This window comes from Panthera tigris, chromosome A3, assembly GCF_018350195.1.
Source record: "Panthera tigris isolate Pti1 chromosome A3, P.tigris_Pti1_mat1.1, whole genome shotgun sequence".
NCBI classification, from domain to species: domain Eukaryota; kingdom Metazoa; phylum Chordata; class Mammalia; order Carnivora; family Felidae; genus Panthera; species Panthera tigris.
In genome coordinates this window covers 99,018,018-99,036,288 of record NC_056662.1, presented here as the reverse complement: position 1 = coordinate 99,036,288, position 18,271 = coordinate 99,018,018, and the positions used below count along the sequence as shown (strand labels likewise).

General features: G+C 47.8%; 1 protein-coding gene across 2 annotated transcripts in view; it reads right to left on the bottom strand.

The window, feature by feature from the left end:
• Positions 1-16,781, bottom strand: part of TCF7L1 (transcription factor 7 like 1) — a 158,263-nt gene extending 141,482 nt beyond the window's left edge. For both annotated transcript variants that reach the window (XM_042981855.1, XM_042981856.1), the window contains exons 1-3: positions 16,539-16,781; positions 16,392-16,455; positions 16,049-16,176 (exon numbers count right to left, since the gene is read on the bottom strand). In XM_042981855.1, the coding sequence (XP_042837789.1) occupies positions 16,049-16,176; positions 16,392-16,455; positions 16,539-16,781 (435 nt within the window). The remainder of the gene's footprint in view (positions 1-16,048; positions 16,177-16,391; positions 16,456-16,538) is intronic.
• Between the last annotated feature and the right edge of the window lie 1,490 nt (positions 16,782-18,271).

Genomic DNA, 18,271 nt, shown 5'->3' with positions numbered 1-18,271 from the left:
AAATCCATGAGTTCACAATATTTTAAAAAATAACTTCATTGGTCACCTTTGCAGGTAATAAGAAACCAAATGGAAAACTAGTAAAGAAAGGGAAAGAATGAAGCATGTAAATTGCTTCCCCCTTATGACCTATAGGGATCAGCACACTTGTTCTACAATGGGCTATATAGATCTTTTCAGTTCTGTGGGCTGCATATGGTCTCAGTGGCGACTACACCCCTAAGCCCTTGTATTGAAAAGCAGTCATAGACAATATGCAAACAAATGAGCATGGCTGTGTTCTAATAAAACTTTATTTACAAAAATAAGTAGCAGGCTGGATTTAGACTGTAAACCGTAGTTTGCTGACCTTTGATCTAAGTTAACTAATAGTTTATAAGGGATAGTTTCTCTCTCTCTTTTTTTTTTAATGTTTATTTTTGAGACAGACAGAGACAGAATGTGAGTGGGTTAGGGGCAGAGAGAGAGGGAGACAGAATCGGAAGCAGGATCCAGGCTCCAAGCTGTCAGCACAGAGCCTGACGCAGGGCTTGAATTTATGGACTGTGAGATCATGACCTGAGCTGAAGTTGGATGCTCAACCGACTGAGCCACCCAGGTGCCCCGGGGTGGCTTTTAAAAAACAGTATAGCTGAGGGGCACCTGGGTGGCTCAACCAGTTGAATATCTGACTTTGGCTCAGGTCATGACCTCACAGTTTGTGGGTTCCAACCCCCACATCAGGCCCTCTGCCATTAGCGCAGAACCGCTTTGGATCCTCTGTCTCCCTCTCTCTCTGCCCCTCCCCCCCATCTCTCTCAAAAATAAATAAAACACTTAAAAAAATTTTTTTTAAATAGTATAGCTGACAGATGAACAAGGAATGACACGACTATAACCATTTCAAAACTGCTAATGAAGTAATAATGGACGTGACTGATCACTGGTGGCTGCTAATTTCACAGAGAGACAACCAGACATTAAGTGTCTCATGATATAAGGACAACATCTATGAAAGAGACTTGCAAATTAAAAAGGAGAAAAAGGGAGAGAAATCCAGATCAAGAATCTAAATCTAGGCAACTCCCCTCTACTTGCTGGATGGGATGCTGCCTGAATCAAAAATCACTAAATAAATAATTCAATTCAATAATAAAACCAATTCACTTTAAAACAAAAATCTAAATCCGGCTAGCAATTTTCAGGAATTACAAAGGACAGAAAAACATGTTATAGGATATCATGGGGTTGCATTTAACAAAATCCAGACTGTGAGAAAACTCCACAGGAGTCATCAGATAAAAACCTAAAAATCTAATTAGGAAGTTCTTTACATCCTATGAAGAATGTAGAGAAGAATGTCACTGTTGCTACCTCAATATTTCACAAGATTTCAAAACCTTGAATTCACAAATGAATTCACAAATGAATTCACAAATATGCTGTACAGCAACACAGAAACAATCTAGGCACTTACAGAGCTGTGAAATTATTATTCTCCCACTACAATGTCAAACGTTCAAAATGTGACCATCAATTTGGCCACTACCAGAGTAATAATTATTTCTGGCAAGAAACACCAATGGATATTAAAAACGATGGATGAAAGTTTGATGAGAAACGGGTTATTTACATAGTCACAAAGTTATCTTCCCGCAAGACACTTACTAATTACAAAGAGGAGAAATAGTAACTTCCTTGGAGAAACCTGGCAGACATAATTTTTACCAAGTGATCATAAGGAACATCAACTGTAGTGGGAAAAATAGATGGCGTCTCATGAGGAGAAGCACCGAGAAGGGCATGCTATCAACTACATAGGGTTCATGCCCAAAATATACAACCTGAACCTACTCGTGAAGAAACATCTGAAGAAAAGCAGAATTCAAGGTCCTTTTAGAAAATAAATGGCTTGTAATCTCCAAAAGTCAAGAACATGAGAGACACAAAACAGACTGAAGAGCTGTTCTAGATTGAAGGAGTCTAAAGACACACAACCAAGTATACCACATGACCTTGGCTCATTCTGGACACCTCATCCCAAAATTTTTTTTTAAGGATTTATTATTATTTTTAAATGTTTATTTATTTACTTTGAGAGAGAGAAAGAGAGAGCAGGGAAGGAGCACAGAGAGAGGAAAAAAAAGAATCCCAATATGACCAGGGGCTACTTCCCACGAACCACGAGATCATGACCTGAGCCAAAATCAAGAGTCGGATGCTTAATTGACTGAGCCATCTGGTCACCCCTAAGATTTTATTCTTAAGTAATCTCTACACCCAACATGGGTCTTGAACTCACAACCCCAAGATCAAGAGTCAAATGCTCCACCCACTGAGCCAGCCAGGTGCCCCCAAATTCTTTTAAATATTTTCTTTTGCTAGAAAAGACATTGGGAAGACAACCGGCAAAATTGGAATAAGGTCTATAGATGAGACAGTAGGACAAAATTTCCTGATTTTGATAACTATATTGTGGTGATGTTTATCCATTTTTAGACCTATACATGAAGTTGCCTAGGGGTAAAGGAGCATTGTATTTGCAACTTACTCTCAAATGGTTCAAAGAAAAAGTTATAGAAAGAAAGATAAATAAAATGTAGCAAATGTTAACATTTGGTGAAATCTAGAGGAAAACACATGGGAATTCCTCATACTATCTTGTACTTTCTCTGTTTCTGAAATTATCGCAAAATAAAAAGTTAAAATTAATTAACATATATACTCCATACATATGAACTAATTGTATATATCATTCTGTTGACAACTAATTAATAATTCACATAAACTGGCAATTCTGTTACAGTAATATGTAACTCTTTCCAAAGGCAACTGGTAACCATGTAAGCCCCAAATCTGCATTAAGTACTGAAAGTTGATGTGCTAATTACTTTTGTTTAAGCATTCCTGGTTCTCCCATGACTATACCATTTGAGCATTTCCTATAAAAATATTTCAAGGGGTGACTGGGTGGTTCAGTAGTGGGATAGAGCCCTGCATCAGGCTTCGCGCTCACAGCACAGAGCCTGTTTGGGATTCTCTCTCCCTCGTGCTCTCTCTTTCTAAATAAATAAATAAATAAACTTTAAAAAAATATTTTAAAATAGTGCAAGAAAACATCCACTTATTAAGATATTGACTAAAAGTCTTGGCCGCTAAACATCTTAATAAAGTTGTAATAATACTATAAATTATTCTGATGACATTAGTCATTTCTTTTTATATCCCAGAGATTCTATGATGCATTTAGTTTTAGCCTTGTACAAACCCTGGTTTTAAAATGCAGTCTATATAGCCAAAATTTTAATCCAGTAACCTTCAAATACACCATTATCTCCATTTTGCCAAAGAGTGCCCTAGGGCCACAGGGGCACAGAGCCAGACCATGGCTGGGCTGAGATTCAAGGCCAAGACTCAAGTCTCAGACCCTTTAGCCAGATTGCCTCCCAGAGGGAAAAGGAGCGGCCTGTCAGTTTGCTCCTCTACCCCTCGGGCCTTGCACTGCTCTCCACACAAGTTCCTCTCTCCTCTTTCAATGTCAAGCAAAAGCAACTGCTCATTAAGAGGCTTTCCCAAACTCCAGGTGCTCTTACCATCCCAGCCCCTCCCTGCATTAACTCTCCTTAGGAGGGTCTGGGAACACCCCTGCTATCATGATCCCTTTCCAACTCCAAGCTTCAGCACCAGCATCTCCCTCCCTGACAAGCATTTTACAACACAAAAGCTTATGGTGTCAAGTGTTTTCGTGTCACATATCTTTAACACTCCTGCTCTAATGCTCTACCTCTCCTCCATGGATTCCTCCTAGAAAACAGTTAAATAGATAAGCAAAGACTCTATCCAATATACACAGAAAATCATACTCTGGGGTGCCTGGCTGGCTCAGTTGGTGGTGGAGCGTGTGACTCTTCATCTCACGGTTGTGGGTTTGAGTCCCACGTTGGGTGTAGAGGCTGCTTGAAAATAAAATCTTAAAAAAAAAAAAAAAAAGAAAGAAAGAAAGAAAAGATGCATACATGTGCAAGAAAGTGGGGCTGGTCAGGAGTAGGAAGCAGACAACAGACCACAGACCAAGTCAACAGATGCACATGACGACCTTACATATATGGTATCTAAGGAACCAAGTTTACTGCCTCAAGATGTGAGAAGAAAAACACAAGGGGGATTGGAGGGAATAGATTAAGCAAAGCTGCAGCGCAGAGCAAGGCAAAGAAAGATGGAGACAACAATGAACTCCATCTCTGAAACTGTAAAGAGACCAGCCATTAAAGTTCTGACTATCCCAGGCAGAAGCAGGGATTAAAAGTGCCTCCTCGGGGCGCCTGGGTGGCTCAGTCGGTTGAGCGTCCGACTTCAGCTCAGGTCACGATCTCACGGTCCGTGGGTTCGAGCCCCGCGTCGGGCTCTGGGCTGATGGCTCAGAGCCTGGAGCCTGCTTCCGATTCTGTGTCTCCCTCTCTCTCTGCCCCTCCCCCGTTCATGCTCTGTCTCTCTCTGTCTCAAAAATAAATAAACGTTAAAAAAAAAAAATTTAAAAAAAAATGTGCCTCCTCTGTGATAGGACTGGAAATGACATCGAAAGGAACAAATGCAGAGATGTTACTCCTCGCTCATCTCTTACTTGTACACACTACTGCTTTGTGAATTGTTCCAAATGGCATTTTCACATTAACTTGGTTGCCAACTCTCAGTACAGGGACAGTCTAGGACTGTGGCTGGAATGATGGCCCTAACACTTCCCACACAGGTGATCCTGGCCCCGCACTTAGGCTCTATCGAAGCTTACTCAGGGATAAAAGAGAGCTTCCGGTAGCAGTCACGCAAGTGTCCCATGTGGTAACAGTTGTAAACAGTGTGACATAGTGCCCTGGAACACTGCAGGTGCTTATAGGGCTGTTTTTTTTAAATGTTGATGTTAAATATTCATGCTGTCAACATTCAACAAATGTCTGTGAGTCACTTTTTTTTAAATTTTTTTAATGTTTTAATTTTTGAGAGAGAGAGAGAGAGAGAGAGAGGGAGAGAGATGGAGACAGAATGCAAGCGGGGGAGGGGCAGAGAGAGAGGGAAACACAGAATGTGAAGCAGGTTCCAGGTTCTGAGCTGTCAGCACACAGCCTGACACAGGGCTCGAACTCATGAACTGCAAGATCCTGACCTGAGCTGAAGTTGGACACCCAACCGATGAGCCACCCAGGTGTCCCTGTAAGTCACTTTTCATGAGTCAGGTGTTGCAGTTTAATAAAGAAGTATTTTGAGGTGTGCTTTCCCTGTAGCACTGCTTTCTGCAGGGCTTGCTGTAGACCCCTCGGAGCAGTGGAGAAAGTAAAGCCCAGTGATGCAGCTGAGCAAGTCCTAGTCCTGCTTCCATTCTTCGTAACTGTTTGATCCAGGCAAGTTCACGATCATCCTGAGCTTATGCTCCTCATGGGTGGGGTGGGCCAGGCCGGATGCTCCCTTCCAGCTCAGAGGGCTACAGGGTACCCAGGCAGAGGGTCCTTGCAGAGGAACCTGAGGGAAGAACACCCAACCCACCCTAGCAGGTATGTGTTATAAATCTGACCTTAGTGACCCCAATGTACACTTTTTGCAATTTATGGAGAAGAATGCAGTCCCAAACATCAGAAATCACTACTGCCAACAAATATGGACTTGTAAACTGATCCGCTTTTCACACCATTGATTCCTACTTCTTTTTTCTTCCTCATTGTTAGATCCATCTTTTTTTTTTTTTAAAGTAAGCTCTATGCCCAGTATGGAGCTTGAACTCACAACCCTGAGACCAAGAGTCACATGCTCCACTCACTGAGCCAGCCGGGCAGCCCTAGATCCATCTATTTTTAAAAATTTTTTGGGGCGCCTGGGTGGCTTGGCTGGTTAAGCATCCGACTTCGGCTCAGGTCATGATCTCACGGTCCGTGGGTTCGAGCCCCGCGTCGGGCTCTGTGCTGACAGCTCGGAGCCTGGAGCCTGTTTCAGATTCTGTGTCTCCCTCTCTCTCTGCTCCTCCCCTGTTCATGCTCTGTCTCTCTCTGTCTCAAAAATAAATAAACGTTAAAAAAAAAAAAAATTTTTTTTTTAAATTTTTAATCACAGTTTCTATCTCTCATATTTATGTTTTTTTGTTTTCCACACATTTTTTTATAGACGTTCCTACAAATAATGACCCCATTCACTGTATGAGGTTTAAGACATTTATCTCACTAAGATTTAGTGTCTTGCAATAGCCAGATCTCAAGAAGGGCTTACTTAGGACCCCAAGTGCCTCCCCAGCATCTATCAACCATACTCAGAAGCCCTTCTAATTAATCTTTCCACCATGCTATTGTTTTCAAAAAGAAACCACCTAAAGATAATTTGGGAAGTGAAAGAAAAAGCACTGAATTACCTGAATCCTGATGTCAAACCATCTTACACACACACACACACACACACACACACACACACAGAAAGGGGAGTAAGGAGGAGACTAATACATTCTCTGCAATTCTTAAAATAATTCTGTGTAAATGTTTAGTTATTTATTTCTTTAATACTCAATTTACTGTAATAGTTATAAATGACTGGGACTGATTTTTAACTTAGCTTTAAAAAGGCAACCAATTTATACAGTATTTTATAAAATAAATAACAGGGAAATAATATTTGCATGCGCGGTTCACCAGAGCTCGGTTTATTAACCAAACTATGTTGTAATCCAAGTGGCAGGGGTAGCAAGCACGTTTATGCCTCCCACCTTCTTCCACACCAAAGACACACTGTGTAATCTTCCAACCCTCGCCCACTTCAACAAGGAAAAACTGTCCCAAGTTCAAAACAGTTCCAATGTTAGTAGATAACCACTTTTTTCTCCCAAAGAGGGTAATGAGTGGTGGTAAAGCTCTGGGGGCCACCCATTAAAGGTTATTTAAGTCTTCCGGAGCACAGTTGTGATAGAACAACTCAAACCCCAGCCACTCACTCACACACCGTCTATTTGGGAAGGCACATTCCCAGGTCTGGTTCATAAAGTCGGAACAAATGTGCCACCCTCCACCCCAACTGGTAACTCACATCAGGATTTCTGAACTGCGAAACAAAGGTCAGCTGTCCTCCCAAGAGGACGAGTTAGTTACATCAGGCCTGTGGGTAAAGTCACGAGGGTGGAACGGGGAACACCTAGACTTTAAACTCACAACCAAGTTCAAATCTTTGCACGGGTTGATTATCAGTAGCATGACCTTGAACAAGATACTTGACCTCTACTAATCTGCCTGCACAGCAGCAAAATAGGAATAAGTATCTATTTCATAGCAGGTCAGAAGCTATGAGAAATATTAAGGTTTTAGCAGCTACTGCCAAGCGCTTTCCAAATGGGGTGGAGCTCTTAACGCCCCTCAGGAAGAGCAAATGAGAGCACCCACTTTACCATACGTTTGCCAGCATTTAAAAATCTCCTTAAGACAAAATCTCTGGTAATTTGGTGGGCCAAAAAACCAAAACAAAATAAAACAAAAAAGATTATTTTCTTTTCTAGCATTGTTTGACTACCTGGGAGGTTGAACACAGTTTCACATATGTGGTGGTCATTTGTAGTTTCTTCTTTTGGGAATTCTTTGTTTATATTTATTTTATGGTTACCTTCCACAATTATGGTGAACACTTGGCGCCTTGTTCCTCTTGAATGAGACAGAGTTCTAAAATGCTATAGTACTGGGGCGTATGGGTGGCTCAGTTGGTTAAGCGTCCAACTCCTGATTTTGGCTCAGAGCATGATCCCAGGGTCATGAGATGGAGCCCCATGCTGGACTCTGTGCTGAGTGTGGAGCCTGCTTGGGATTTCTCTCTCCCTCTGCCCCTCTCCCCTGCTCACACACACACTCTCTCTTTCACTCTCAAAATAAATAAATGAACATTAAAAAAAAAAAAAAAACCAACTTCAAAATGCTATAGCACAGTTTGAAAGCATGAATGTGAGTTCATTTCCTGTCCTGAGGACTCCAGATAACTAAAGTTAGCACCCCTTATCACTTCCACAAAAGGTCCTGAAAAGGGCCATGTTTAGGAAGACATTTGTAGGATTTTATTTTCAAACTCTGAAATGTATTTCTAAACAAACTGTTCATCTTCCCATGAAAATCTGTAGGCTACATACATAATGAAAAGAAAAGATTTAAGATTCTGAAATGTATTTTAGAACCTTAAAGGTACCTGTCAACTGAGCTAACTCAGAGCATTCTAACAACTTATAAGTCTAAGAAAGAAACTGTACAGCATCCCAGAGCTGTTCACTAAGTAGCACATGTGGTAGAGAGGAAAAGGCAAGCCCCCTTGACTTCCCTGTGTTCCCTTCATCCCCCAATGCCGAGGGTTGGGAAATTGCATTTATATCACTGTCCCTTAAATCCAAACCAGTTTGGGAGAAAACAATAAAACATGGAACATATAATGGGGCACCTGGGTGGCTCAGTCGGTTAAGCGTCTGACTCTTGACTTCGGCTCAGGTCATGATCTCATCTCGATTCGTGAGATCGAGCCCCACATTGGGCTCTGCACTGACAGTGCGGAGCCTGCTTGGGATGCTCTCTTTCCCTCTCTCTCTGCCCCTCCCCCTCTCTCTCTCTCAAAAATAAATCAACATTAAAAAATAATAATAAACATGTGAGACATTTAAAAACCTCCTCCTAAAATACATGATCAGATTAGCCAATTGGGGGCAGTTTTCTATAAGCTTTTAAGCAGTCAGTCCTTTTCCAGCCCCAATTATTTATCATACCTCAGTATCTGCTCCTGACAGCAAAGGAGTTGTATTTTGATTCCACCTTTATCATCCTTCAAAATCAGCCAGCCCCAGACATTAAAAAGAGGAAACACTTACCAGGTGGGTCCTATCTTCCAATCAATGCCCAAAGGTTCATCATTTAACACGTAGCTAGAAGGTTCCCAACGTTTTTGGTTTTACAGTGGGGTGAAGAGGAAGGGCCCGTACTGACGACATGTCCAAGACCCCTGCTCCAGCCACCCTGCCCTGATTTGAGGACACAAAGCCATCCAACCATCCAAGGCACTGCCCCTCAATTTCGGCCAGCTCCACCTCTGCACATACATCCCCATCTTCAACTCTTGGGCGAGTCTGTAAAACTGGAAGGACGTCTACTGCTGAGCGTCCTCCATCCATGAAAGAAGACTGCCTTCTTCCCAGTTCCATTCTCATTTCCCCTTCCCCTTCGTCTTCTCCATTCATCTTCCACCCTAGCCTACTGCCCTACAAACAGGCTCCCACGCCAACATCCCAAACACACCCTCTCCAAGATCCACGGCTCTTCCCTTCCCTCTACTTGCCATAGTCAAACATCTTAAATGGGTTGTCCAGGTGACAGTAGACAGGAAATGTGTAAGGTACACAGGGGTAGAGAGGGAAGTCTGGTCTGGGGTTCCAACTGAGTGAGGGACGGGTCACTACCTGGGACCAGTCCACAACACAGCACCCGGGCACCCGACTGGGAAGTGCTGAGCTAGTACCTCTGCCTCCCCGGCTTCATCACTCCCATTGCCTGAACTGCTGGTCTCAGTGGGCACCAATAGCTTCCTGTTGCTAAATTCCCAAAGCTCCTCTTCATTCCACCGTCTTCTTGTCTCCTCTCTCTGTGGCATCTGACAGCGAGGACCAGCTTCCATAATGTCACAGGACCTGGGCGCTCCTCTTACCTTGGCAAAAGCTCCTTTCCATCCTGCCTCAGGGACTTCTTTCTCTGCTCGGAGCAGCCTGTCCCTTCTTCTCTGGCTCCCTTGCATCATCCCGAGGCTGCAGTTTCAACTATCCACGCATCACCTGCTCACACCCCAGGTGTCTCCAATGAAACTTAGCAGTTCCTCCAAATGAAAAGACCCTCGCAGCCTGTGAGTTCTGCTGTTGCCAAAGTAGCCAATGAGCATCCGTTCAGTGTGTGTGTGTGTGGGGGGGGGGGGGGGGGGGGGCAAAGATGGCATGCCAGGGTCCCACATGGAAGAAGTCATTCCCTCGGAGGCACCGAGGCTCAGACATCAAGAGTTAAGTGTGACATCAGCCACTTTCTGCCTCCGGTTACTTCCCCTCCCCGCATAAATTCAAGTCACCATTCCAGTCTCTCCCATCCTACCCTTCCTCTCCATCCAGTTACTCCTGGGAGCACTTTTCACATCACCCCAGACTCCTGTGAGTCTCCTAACCCTTGTAGCTCCTTTCAGATCTTCTCCCTCCAATCACTATAGTCTAGGCAAACGTACTAGCCACATCACTTCCCAGTGTAATTTTCTATGGTTCTCAGCCACTTCCTGAGTAAGCCCAGATTCTTTCATGACATTCAAGGCATCCCATGCCCTGCCCCCTCATCATGCAGCCAAATGGAGTAACTTGTATTACCCCAGACAGCCCTGAACTTTTTGCCTTTGCTCTCCCAGTGCTGGCTTCCACCTCATGATTGGGGTGAAGGAAGACTTAACACTTCTCACTCCTGCATGTTTAAATTTTTTTTTATAATTAACAAGAATTACATTGAATTAAAGAATGACTGGGGCGCCTGGGTGGCTCAGTCGGTTAAGTGTCCAACTTCGGCTCAGGTCATGATCTCGCAGCTCATGGGTTCGAGCCCCGTGTCAGGATCTGTGCTGACAGCTCAGAACCTTGAGCCTGCTTTGGATTCTATGTCTCCCTCTCTCTCTGCATCCCTGTCATCTGCTCACGCTCTGTCTCTCTCCCTCTCTCAAAAATAAATAAACATTAAAAAAAAATAAAATAAAGAATGACTGAGTTTCAGGGACTAGTTGTTTGTTTGTTTTTAAAGATTTTATTTTTTAAGTAATCTCTACACCCAGTGTGGGACTTGAACTCACAACCCCAAGATAAGGAGTCACATGCTTTACCAACTCAGCTAACCAGGCACCTCAGGGACTACTTTCAAACAATTTCTTCTCCCTAAGTTCCTTGATCATGTTAGCCCAAAACAACTTTTCTTCAACAAGCTTATTTTTTTTTTTTGATGTTTATTTACTTTTTGAGAGAGAGAGACAGACAGACAGACAGAGAGAGAGCATAAGCGGGAGAGGGGCAGAGAGAGAGGGAAGCACAGAATCTGAAGCAGGCTCCAGGCTCGGAGCTGTCAGCACAGAGCCTGATGCAGGGCTCGAACTCACAGACTGTGAGATCATGACCTGAGCTGAAGTCAGACACTCAACCCACTGAGCCACCCAGGTGCCCCAACACTACTTCAATTTTTAAGCCCTTTAGGGCAAAGCTGGATCTACTTCATCATATCTCCCATATCCCTGAGCCACTGCCATGATAGCTCCTCAGTAAATATCAGATGAAATTGAAGAATTATGAATTAATCTTAAGAATGCCAATCTAAATTTCCCCAGTTTGGCAAGTCAAGTTGACTCTAAATTGGAATGACTATATTGGACACCTGGATGACTCAGTTGGTTAAGCATCCAATTCTTGGTTTTGGCTCAGGTCATGATCTCACAGTTCGTGGGTTCGTGGGTTCAAGCCCTGTGTCGGGCTCTGTGCTGACAGCATGGAGCCTGCTTGGGATTCTCTCTCCCTCCTTCTCTCTCCGCCCTACCCTGATTCGCATGTGCACACACGCTCCCTCTCTTTCTTGCTCTCAAATACATAAATGAAACATTTTTAAAAAATAAATAAATTGGAATATAAGTAGGATATCTGCATTACATATATATTTGGATTATTGCATCTTCCAATGAGTTAATCATTATGTCATTTTTTAGGTCACAATTTTGTAACTTTGCACATCACTATAAAGGCAGGAACACTATGTTAAAGGTTACTTTTTGTTAGTGTACCAGCCTACTTTCTCCTCAAGAATCCCAAGAAGTGAGATCGATGAAGAATGAGACCAGCCTATAACTTTCCAACAGTAAAGCAAGTAGGGTAACCCTGCCAGATCCACCTACTCAAAGAAAAAAGACTGACAGGGTTCAAGTCCCCTCCACCGAGCTGCTCATCATTTGTCCCAGCAATCCAAGTGCCAAAAGTTCCGCCACACAGGCAGGGCCCTTGCAAAAGCTCATTCCATTTAAAAAAAACCCTCATTAAACCCTGAGTTATATTTAGAAAAACATGGAACAGAAGTTATATTTAGATGAAATGGCTTTAAAGAATTTTACCAAAAGCAGCATGTTTATACTGATCTTCCAGAAGAAAAAGATTTACTTATCAGCTTTTACACACAGCTTCTAAAGACAGACAACTTCTCTATCTGTACACAGAGATTTCTGCTTGGGTTCCTTCATGTCGGGCAGAAAACAAGAGCATCCAGGATACTTGCAAGACCTCCCATGGGAAGCGACAGGATAGGAAGGACTGAAAAACATGCACATGTTTGGAGAACAGAACAACTTCATACAGAAGCCTGAGTCGAGATGGTCCAAGAAAGGTGCCAGCAATGCGATGCTTGAGCTGCATGATAGTGGTTCTTAAATTCATGAACTGGAACCCCAAGCCATAGACTCCCTTGACAACTTTACCCAGAAGTGTTCTTTTCCAAAATGCCATTAGCACACATGTCGCGGTCAAAATACCCTCTACCATTTCATAGCTAAGTCACTGAACCACATTCAACATTTTCTTTTTGGCTCTTATTAGCCTTACACTATTTTTTTTTAACTCTTTAACGTTTATTTATTTTTGAGAGAGAGAGGGAGACACAGAATCTGAAGCAGGCTCCAGGCTCTGAGCTGTCAGCACAGAGCCCGACGTGGGGCTCGAACCCACGAACCAAGAGGTCATGACCTGAGCTGAAGTCGAATGCTTAACCCAGTGAGCCACCCAGGCGCCCCAGTCTTACACTATTTTTGACATCCACTTTCCTCTGTGTTGGCTTACATTTTCCTAACAAAAAAACTAGTCAACAGCACCAAGGTGGTTTAGTAAACTTGTGAAGCCTTTTCATGAATGAATGTGTCATTTCAGGGTGGCTTTTGGAGGGAGTGAAAGACGGTTTGTGGCAGTTATTCATCTCTTCATAGGCCACAGGGTCCCCAGGGCTCCAGAGGAGAATGAATCATGGCTTGGAGGCTTGGCACACACCCCAGGCTAAGGGGACCTCTTCTCTAAAGAGCCTCAGGAAGAGGCCACTTCCCAGCCTCCCAGCCAAACCAGAGTGGAGGGCAAAGGTAACGCATGGGGAAGACAAGTCCAAACTGCGGGACTGGCCAGCCCCCAGTCATCCCAGCAGGAATTATGCCAGTGCGGCAGCCCTCTTGCTTGCTATTCCTAGGGCCAATTAACACCCTGAAAACCTCCAGCCAACCCCTACTTTTGCTTGTGGCTTGGTATTTCCAGAAAGTGTGAGAACAGCAGAGAACTGAAGTCACCCAGTTTTGTACTACTTAGAGGCTTTAGAGTAGGAACGCCTAAGGTTGTGAAATCTAGTAGTAAAACAAAAAAAGACCCAGGATGCCAAAAGGGAGAGCAGATCATATATTCCAGGCACCCCTCTGCGTCCAGCTTCAGTTACCTCTCTCCCCCCTCTTCTACCCTTATCTATGTACATTCATTTTACCAGGCTTGGACCCCAAAAGAGGACCACTTGGTCTGCACCTATAGTTTGCCTACTGTGAAAATCACATTAATTACGTTAATATAATCATCCACAGGAAAAGCATCATCTTGACCCTATAGTCCAGACAATCAAGTGCTTAAGTGTTTCCTCACTTGCTTTCTGAAAAGCCCATGATGTTCAAGGATAGGGTCAAAATTAGCAGGTTCTATTGAGCTCATCTAACTGCAGGAAACTCCCCCAGTATATCAATAAACTTTTGAACCAGGCAGGCCTAACACAATTAAAGGCACAAAAGGGGCACAGAAACTACAGGGAGATTGAACTTACTTCTATATGGGAAGTTCACCAGGGAGACCAGATTATGTAGGAGAGTGGGACAGGATACACTAAGATCTTTAGGAAAGGTCGACAACAGGGACTTGAGTGTCCCTGGAGGCTTAAAAGAAGGATGGTGACATGGGCCAGGGCAGTGAACAGCTGCAGGAATGAGCAGGGACAGTCAGAGACATGCAGAGGAGAAGGTTGGCTTCTCCAAGGAGGGCTCCAAAATTCCCACGCAGGCCTGGATTTAGTAATCAGGAATCCCCAGGACCAGCAAGAAATCAGCCTGTGGAAGTTCTGAGGCAAAAGAACATGTAAGATGGAAGAAGGAAAGAAGGGCAGTGGAAGATGGTGGAAAGATGGGAGCCGACACAAACAGAAAACCAGTCCCCCTGAGGCTCTTGGGGTGGAGGTGGGGGGAGCAACAGATGAAGACAGGCAGTTGTCAGAGTTCTCCTTCAAAGAGGAAGAGTCAAAGCACCCCAAAGAGAACCGGGTAGGTAGAAGGAACAGCCTGCTTGAGGGAAAAACTGGTCATATTTGGGACACTTCTGGTGACTTGATCTGCACCAGGACCTGGATCAGTGCTGACTCACAGCCGTTAATGCCTCCCAGACTCCTCTCTCTAGACATCTAATGGTAAATGGAAAAATGGGACTTTGTTACAGGAACCCTAGCAAACCTGAGCTTCCAAAACCCTTTTAGAACTCAGCTACATCGGTGCACAAGGAACAGAATCAGTGAACACCTAAACCAAGTCGCTGCAGCTTGTTTTGCTCAACTTTTACTTTACCCACTTTCAATATGAATGAGAAAAGGCACCAGTCAGACGCCCATATCCAGCTTATACTCAGGACTTCCCAGGGTGCTCCAAAGAAGGGACAAAGCTGCGGGGCTTTCCCGGCTAGAAAGATGAAGGTGTGTGGTCCCACGCCCCTCTCCCCAGGTCAGAGCCCCCTACCTCCACTCTCACATCCCTTCCGGCCAGGAGAGCGCCTCCACTCTCCATCGACCCTGTACCATGACAGTAGGGAGCGCCCATTCAGTACAGAGCGTTTCTCAGGCGGCCCTTTAATTATGACCAGTATTTAAGGACAGCTTAAGCATAAAGTGAGTTTGTCAGGCCTGCTCCTGAGGCGCCAACACCTCCCGCCCCTGAAAAAAGAACGAACTGGCGTGCACTGGCAAGCAAAGAGAGCCACTACGGTGCTCGTGGGGCCCAAGGGACGGCGGCGCGCAAGAGTCCGACAACAGTCACAGTCTCAGTAGGTAGGTGCTCACCGAAAATCTGCTATCGGACCTAGCACCTGAGCAGCTGGCCCTGGGGTGGGGTGAGGTGGCGGCGGCTCGGGGGACACAAAGGCCTTGCCTGCCCAGGGCTGCTCCCCTCGCGACGCGGGGGGCGCGAGTTTAGGGCCAGGGAGGGGGCGATGGAATCCGCCCTCATTTGCACGTCGTCTGGGGCCCGGTCAATTTGCTTAATCACGGCTCTAAATGCCAGCGCACAGCACACAATGCGCGCCCATTAACAGGTTTAAAGTGTCGCAGCGCTCGCTTTAAATGAGAAAAGCCGGCAACAAAGGGGGAAAAAGCCAAGTTCCTCAACGTGAAGAATGCCTCGGGTCACCCTCGAAATCATCTAGGCGAGTTTAAAATCCCAAGCTCCACAGAACAGTTGAGGCCCCCCGCTCGACGGCTGGGGGTAGGGAGGGGGGTGTGAATAATCCGCCACGAATACTGGGTTTCTTAGGAACGAACTCGCAGCAGCCCAGTGAAACTGGAGTCGGGGGCAACGTCGCCAAGCCAGCTCCCCCAGCCCACTGCCCAACTGCCAGGGAAAGCTGACGGATTTCCAGGAAGGAAAGCGAGACACCACCCCCCCACCCCCGTCCAAAAGCGGGCACAAATCCAAGTTCTCCTTTACTACCAGCAAAGAATTTTGGAGGCCAGGGAAGACCCCCAGAAATGGACCCCAAAGCCTCTTCCCCAGTAGAAGGGTAAATTTTAAAGGAACTTTACTTTCCTGCAAGCACTGGCCAGCGCAGCCTAACGCTCGGCAGCCACAGAATAGTTCAACTCCGCAAACTCGCTCTGCCCAGGATCCTCCCGAGACGGCCCCATCCCCCACCCCGTCGCCGAGCCCGGGGGCGCATCCCGCCGGCCCGGCCCCCCACCCGCCCTGGCGCGGCCCGACCCGCACTCACCGTGCGCGCTCCTCCCGGAGACAGGGGTCCGTTGGAGAGGTACGGACTGCTCAAGTCTGGGATCATCAGGAACGGGTACCCAGGGTACGGGGGGCCCTTAAAGAACGCGCCGTCCTGGGGCCTTCTCACTGCGGGTGAGAGCGAGGCGGGGGTGAGGCCCGGGCCGCCGGGACAGCGCAGCGGCAGGGGACCCGGGGCGGGGACCGCGCTCCAGGACGGCTGTGGCCGCGGGGGACGGAGAGCAGGGGCACGGCCACGGGACGAGGGGAACCGTGGGCGGCCTGAGCGGAGGCGCTGGGCGCAGCGGGGCCCGCGCGTGGGGGCTGCCCAGACCCGCACGTACCTTCGGCGAAATAGTCCCGCGGCTTCTGGAAGGCGTCCCGGGCGGGCTGCGGGCGCCTCTCCGCCTGCGGAGGAGACACAAAGGCGAGGGCGGGTGAGCGGGCGCGGGGCCGGGGTCCCCCGGGGTCGGCCCCGGGAGCCTCCTTACCTCCGAGTCCGAGCTGCTGCTCTGGTTCTCCGACTCGTTGACCAGGGACGACTTGACCTCGTCCAGGTCCCGCTGCGCCGAGGCACTGTCGCTGCTCGGCTCCTGCTCCTCGCCCCCCTCGTCTTGGAAGGGGATCAGCTCGTCGTTCGCCCCGAGGTCGTCCCCTCCGCCGGCCGCCCCGGCGCCCGAGCCGCCGCCGCCGCCGCCGCCTCCCCCGCCGCCGCCGCCGCCGAGCTGGGGCATGGTGGGGCCGCGGGCCGGGGCCGCCGCTCTCCGAGCCCCTCGCCGCCCGCGCCCGGCCCGGCCCGGCCCGGCGCCCGCCCCTCCCTCCCTCCCGCTCGCCTGCCCGCTCGGCTCGCCGCCGCGGCGGCCGCAGCAACAAAGTTTGACAGGGCGTGGCCCCGCGGGAAGCGGGCCGGCGCGGCCGGGCCGGGGCGGGGGCGGCTCGGCTCGGGCCCCTCCGGCAGCGCCCAGCCCAGGGCTCCCCAACTCGCCGCCGCCGCCTGCTCCGCCGGGGCGTCCCAGCGCCTGGCCCGCCGGGGAGGGGCGAGCGGCGAAGGAAGGAGGGATCGCCGGGCTGGGCAGGGGGGCCGGAGGGAGGAGCCCCGGCTGCAAGCTGACACCCGCGCGCCTCGCGGAACCCAGAGAGCTCCGGCGCGCACACACTCACTCGCATTCACACTCGCACACCGCTCACTCACACCTTCCGGGGGCTGCGCCTCCCCGCCGCGCGCACCCCCGCGCCCCCAGCCTCATCCTGGCCCCCTCCCTTGCGCCTCGCCACGCACCCCCGGCGGTCCTTCCCCACCCTCCGGCCCACCCCTGCCACCCCCTAAGCATCCCCTAACTTTCTTCCAAAGAACCCCCACAACTCCTCACCGCTTCCACACACCCCTCCCACCGCATCGGCGCGCTGGCGGGCGGCACTGCCCCCTGCGGGAAAGCTTCGGACACACAGACTGGCCGCGGACACTCGCTGCCTGGAGTTCCTCGGAGCACTGGACCCCGCCAGCCTGCTCGCCCTCGCCAGATGCGTGGGGCAGAGGATCGGGCCTATTTATGGCATCCCGGAATACGCCGGGTGGCCTTCTGCTCCTGCTCCCGTGGGGTTCCAACGCGCCCCCTCCCTAGCCCGGGTTTTTTACCTTGTTCAGGTGCCTAAAGTCACCCGCCACTAAAATCCCATAGATCACCTGCGCCCCATAGTTCCCGACCGGGTCCTTCTTTAAACGAACAACTCAGTCTTGGTTTCAGAAAGGGTTCGGATTTGGTTCGTTGCGAAGGAAAATTGTGTGCTGGTGATCTCTGGAGTCGTTCACAAAGCTGCCTCGGTAGCTAAGGAGCATATAAAAAAAAAATACCCAACCAGTCTCATGCTTACTTAAAGAAATGCCTCTTGTAATTACATTAAGCTAGCATCCCTCTCCAACCAGTTCCGGAAAGTTTTAAAAAGTAGATCCCGTGTCATCCACAGTAGAAACTGTTGGTGGTGAGAGCATCCATTTTAAGACCAGACTGAAAGGCAGTATGGGAATAAAACTGTTTTCAAAACTGCCAGGGGAGTTTTCTACAGCGATTCCTCCCCAAAGGGATAAAGTCACAGATACAAGGAAGTGCAAAGCAGCGGGGAGGTTGGCAAGGTGAGTTCTGGGTCTTACAGCGAGTGCCCGGCCCCGTGCAGCAACCAGCCCAACAGAATGAGGCCCCTGCGCCTAAGGATCCTAGACTGATTT